General features: G+C 51.0%; 1 protein-coding gene across 1 annotated transcript in view; it reads left to right on the top strand.

The window, feature by feature from the left end:
• The window catches only part of LAPTM5 (lysosomal protein transmembrane 5), a 25,943-nt gene extending 22,653 nt beyond the window's left edge, over nucleotides 1-3,290 (top strand). Inside the window, exons 7-8 of the mRNA XM_007448783.1 lie at nucleotides 497-589; nucleotides 1,875-3,290. Of these exons, the coding sequence (XP_007448845.1) occupies nucleotides 497-589; nucleotides 1,875-1,964 (183 nt within the window). The 3' untranslated portion in view covers nucleotides 1,965-3,290. The remainder of the gene's footprint in view (nucleotides 1-496; nucleotides 590-1,874) is intronic.
• The last annotated feature ends 1,730 nt before the right edge of the window (nucleotides 3,291-5,020 follow it).

Below are 5,020 nucleotides of genomic sequence, written 5' to 3'. Positions count from 1 at the left end.
AGCGGCTGGGCCCGTGAGCCATGGCCGCTGAGCCTGCGCGTCCGGAGCCCGTGCTCCGCAACGGGAGAGGCCACAACAGTGAGAGGCCCGCGTACCGCAAAACAACAACAACAACAACATATCATAAGCAGTTTTGAAGACAACCTTTCCCACTGTCAGCTCTGTCTCAGGATGGGCGGGGCCACCTCAGGAGATGGTAAACTTCAGTCCTCAGGGGCAGAGAAGCAGCATCTGCAGGATTATTGCCAAGGAGGCTGGAGGTTGGTGCAGGAGCCTCTAAAAAGCTCCTTTCTGTGATGAGTCTGTGGGGCAGTGAAAAGGGAAACACCTGGAACACCTGAGACAGGCAGGTGAGGCCCCCTCCAACCAGAAGAGGGATCTGACCTTTCAGGGTAAGCTGGGGATCTCCGGGAAACGCCCAGCCTCTGTCCTAGGTCTGCTGGGGTGGTGAGAAGGAGGGTCACAAAGCACAGCCTGACCTGGGCCTTTTTTCCAGGTCTTCATGTTCAAGTGTGTGTGTAGATGCTACAGATTCATGAAGTTCATGAACTCGGCCGAGGAGAGGAGCAGCTCCAAGATGCTGCAGAAGGTGAGCCTGCTGCAGCGGGGGTCAAGTCCTAGCTCTGCCACTCACCGTATCATTTAGGGCAGGTCTCTCTGCCTTGCTCGGCCTGTTTCTCCACTCGTAAGATGAGGGTTTGGACCAGAAGAAATGGGAAGATCTCTTTCCACCCTGATTGTCTAGGATTCTATTCATTCATTCATGCATTAAACATTTTCTGCTTCTTACTCTTTCCTGGACTCATATCCAACCCTTTGGATAGAGAAAACTAAGACGCCACCCTGTCCTGGAGCAGAGTGTAGTCCAGAGTGAACCTAGACACAGAGATCCAATTACAACTTGGTGTGAAGCACAGGGGCAATGGGAGCACAGATGAGGCACCTGGCTTCACCTGGGGTGTCAGGGAAGGCTTCCTGGAGGAGGTGACACTTGACCGTGTCTTAGACTGTCGGCGGGTACAAGTTAGCTGGGAAAGGGGAAGGGGCCTTCCAGGCAGAGGGATTAAGTACGCTTAGAAGCAGCTGATTGGAAAAGTGATGGGAAAAGTGCAGCTGGTTTAAATTACTGGAGGCTCACTTTCCTCAACTGTAAAATGGGGATTGTATTAGTCAAGAATTTTTTGGGTTGCAAGTGTCAGAAACTCAACTCTCCCTCACTTATGTAAAAAATAAAATGAATTTATTAGCTCATAGAACTTGAAAGTCCAATGTAGGTCTGGCTCAGGCATGGCTGAGGCCTGATGTCCAGACATGATCTTATTTTCAGGATGAAAGGCAGCCCTTTCCTCATGGTAGCAAAATAGTTGCCGAAATCCATAGGCTGTCATCCCATCCTCTCAGCAACCCCAGCAGTAAGAAAGACATCCCAGAAGCATGTCTGATTGGTCCAGCTTGGGTTAGAAGCCTATCACCAAACCAGTGACGATTGCCAGGGGGATGAGATTCTACTTTGAGTGACCACCCCATCAGACATGAGGTCTCATGTCCACTCCCCCAGATCAGAGGGCTGATCAATTCTTCTGAAAGCACATGGACTGAGAATGTTTTCCCAGGGAAAACAGTGTGTTGTTATCAAAACAAGGGGGCTTGATGCGGAACAGGCAGAGGCAAGTCTGTCCATTACAGGAACAGAAACCACACCTGTCTTGTGCATGCCACGCCTAGCACATAGTAAGTACCCAAGGCATGCTAGTCATCATCATCATCAACATCATTTTGCCAGGGGTGAGGGTTGGAGCCCCTTAACCCCAGGTTGGCGTAGTGGTCCCATCTGGTCAGTTCTCAGCCCTCATCTCTCTGTTTCTTTCTCCCAGGTGGTTCTGCCATCCTATGAGGAAGCCGTGTCTCTGCCATACAAGATTCCGGAGGGGGGCCCAGCACCACCCCCATACTCAGAGGCGTGACATTCACCAGGCCCCAGCCCTGGTGCTGGGAGGGGCGGAGCTACCTCGCAATCCGCTTCTTTGCTTAGGTGGCCCCCGTGGCCTGGGTGAACCACCTGGCTGACTTCAGGACAATCCGCTTGTGTCCCGCTCGCTGGCCTGCTTTTCCTGCGGGGCCTGGGAGATGCTCACAACTGGGTCAACCCCTTTAGGCTGAATGATTGGGTCTCAAAAATTCAGTCCAACAGCACTCAGCTTCTTTTGATCAGCTCTGACGCTGGTTTAAACGATTGGTCTTTCTAAAGTCAGTGAGTTTGGTTAAATAACTCTCAACTTGACCAGTTTTACCAAGCGGCTGACAAATCAGAAACACGCTTGTCATTTCAGTGAAAACAATGTGGTCAAACAAAAGAGTCCATTGTGTCAGTTTGTAAATAGTTGTCAATTCACAGAGCAATTTAGTCAAGTAATCATCAGTTAGTCCTCCCCACCAAATACATACATCCATTTTCTTCCAATAGTTCCTTAAGCAATTATTAAGTCAGCCAACCCTCAGTTAATTTAGAATAGTGATAAAATCCAATAATAAAAAAATCAAATTAGCCCCCCAAACCATTCAGTTCAATCTAGTCCAATAACCCGCTGCCCACTGTGGTCAATTCCGTACTTGTGAGTCCGGAATAATTGTTAATTCAAAAGAAAATTCAGTCAGACCGTTGCCAAACTGTCATTCAAGGGCTAGTACCAGGAAATAACTGTTGTTTCAATCATCAGTCTCTACAAACGCACAATAGTTTTGCTAAAGAGTTGTCATCCTCAACAACCAGTCACACGCAGCCAGTGTGGTCACATAGCAGTGGGTCCTGGGAAACGGGTCTCCTCGTCCGCGGTCATCTCTAGTAATGAGCTGTCAATCTGTCCCACAGCCCATCTGTTGCCAGATAGGTTGTAGGGCACCCAATTCTGCCTGACACTTGTGGTCAAGCAGAAATTCAGCGCTGAAATCAGGCAAACCCATTTGTTGGACTAAATCCACAGATCAGTTCAGTCAAAACAGGCAAACCCTTTGTGGGCACAGTCCCCGCCCGGGGGGTTCGTGTTGGTGGGGCCATAGGGAAGGTTTTGGTCCCTGCAACCCCTCTTTTGCCTGCTTCCCTGGGGGTTGGGATTCCCGAGGTCGCTGACCCAAAGGCAGAGATAAGGCCACAGAGGCGGGTTCTCTGGGGTCTGCGAGGGGGGTGCAGAGGGTGAGGGCTGTGCAAGGGGCTCCCCACCACACCCCTGTGTCACTGCTTTGTGTGACGGGGAAGAAAGTTCAATAAAGCAGCAACACGCTTCTCTCTGGCTGATGTGGTCCCTAAAATATGGTGTATGGCCAGGCCTGGGAACACACCCTCCATTACCTCAACACACACACACACACACACACACACACACACACACACACACACACACACACGACAGTTGATTCAGTCCATAAACTCTCAGAGGCCATAGCCAGGTAGGGAGTGTCATGACCTGGCACTGTTTCTGATCACAAATCATGGACCCTCTAAGCACCCTGATGTCTCCCTGATAAGGCATGGACTCCACTCACCTGAACAGCACCCACCTGGAGCCGGGTCCTACACTGGGCACTGGGGTGACCACAATAGGTCAGACTAACCTCCAGTTACCCCCCATCTGGGGAAGGGGAAGACAGATATGTAAATGATTATGATGGCCTGTAATGATTATAACACCGTCACGGGGAAAGTCTGAGGGACCTAGGACAGCCAGAGAAGGCTTCTTGGAGGAGGTTTCACCGAGCTGAGTTTGAAGGATAAAGGGGTAGCAGTGAGCAAACTGGGGGAGGATGTTCTGGGCTGAAGTGGCAGGATGTGGAAGTGGGGAGAGGAGCTGGAGAGTTAGCCTAGTGTGGCTGCAAGTGGGGAGGGGAGGGAGAGGAGGCTGCCAGGGTCTGGGGGCCTGGATCACAAAGAGCCTTTGTGTACATCAGGGTTCTTTGGCTGCAAGCCCACCCTGGCTAACTTCAGCCAAGAAGGGCATTTACAGGAAGGAGATGCTTGCAAGTAACAGGAACCTTAGTGAACCAAGTTTATTGAAAACAATGACAACAACAACCGAAGGGTGGTCGTGATGTTTCTTGGCTCACATAAATGAAAAACCCAGGGAATCTGATCAGGCGTGGCTGGACCCAGGAATCAAATTCTTCAGTTGTCTCTTTCTCTCTGTCTCTCTTTCTCCACCTCTTGCCTTCTTCCTCCCGGGCTGAGCTGCCCGAGAGTGAAGCTGGCAGAGAGCACGAGGCAGTCTGAGTTGGGCTCCGTCCCCAGTACCAAATGAGACCTAACGGAGCCTTGAATGCTGTGCCCAGGAGCATGGGCTCATCCTGGGACAGGGAGAGTCTTTGAGGGTTTTGGGGCAGGGGAGTTACAGGATCGGGCTTGGGCTTTAGAAAGGAAGAGACCAAAGTCAGGGACTCATACGAAGGCTGGTGAAGTCCTCCTGTAGAGAAGGAGAGAAGGGGATTTGAGAGGAATTGTCAACATTCTGGAGTGGTCAGCTTTTCTTGGGGACAGCAGATTTCTTCATGGGTTTTATCTGCTCTTTATCAGATCCCCAAACAACTGATAAAGTGAGGCTCTAATAGAGATGGACAGCGACTTCCCTTTCACACATGAGGTAATTGAGGCCCAGAGACATCAAGTGACTTTCCTGAGGCCACACAGCAGTCAGGGGTTAGACTAAGTGCCTTTTCATTCTACTTTAAGTGGAGACTAAAAGGGCTGGGGCCACAGTCTGTGTGAGTTCTTGCTTCTTGTGAAGATCCATATGAAGAGGCCCCCCCCCCCAGAAGCCCCCATCAAATGGGGATTGGGGGCAGAGGTCACAGGAGGAGGGGACTAGCCTTTCCTCCAGCCTTGCATCCTCATCAAGAAGATGCCAAGGGGCCATGGCCGTGTGTCCTGAGGACCAGTTGAGGTGATACCCCCATCCTCATTCCCACCCCAACCCTGGCTCGAAGCCAAAGAATGGGCCGAGGTGTATGTATAGTGGGATTGTGCCCTGTGGCC

Source organism: Lipotes vexillifer, unplaced genomic scaffold (assembly GCF_000442215.2).
Source record: "Lipotes vexillifer unplaced genomic scaffold, Lipotes_vexillifer_v1.1 scaffold969, whole genome shotgun sequence".
NCBI classification, from domain to species: domain Eukaryota; kingdom Metazoa; phylum Chordata; class Mammalia; order Artiodactyla; family Lipotidae; genus Lipotes; species Lipotes vexillifer.
The sequence above is the reverse complement of the archived record's forward strand: the minus strand, read 5'-3'. Positions and strand labels throughout refer to the sequence as shown.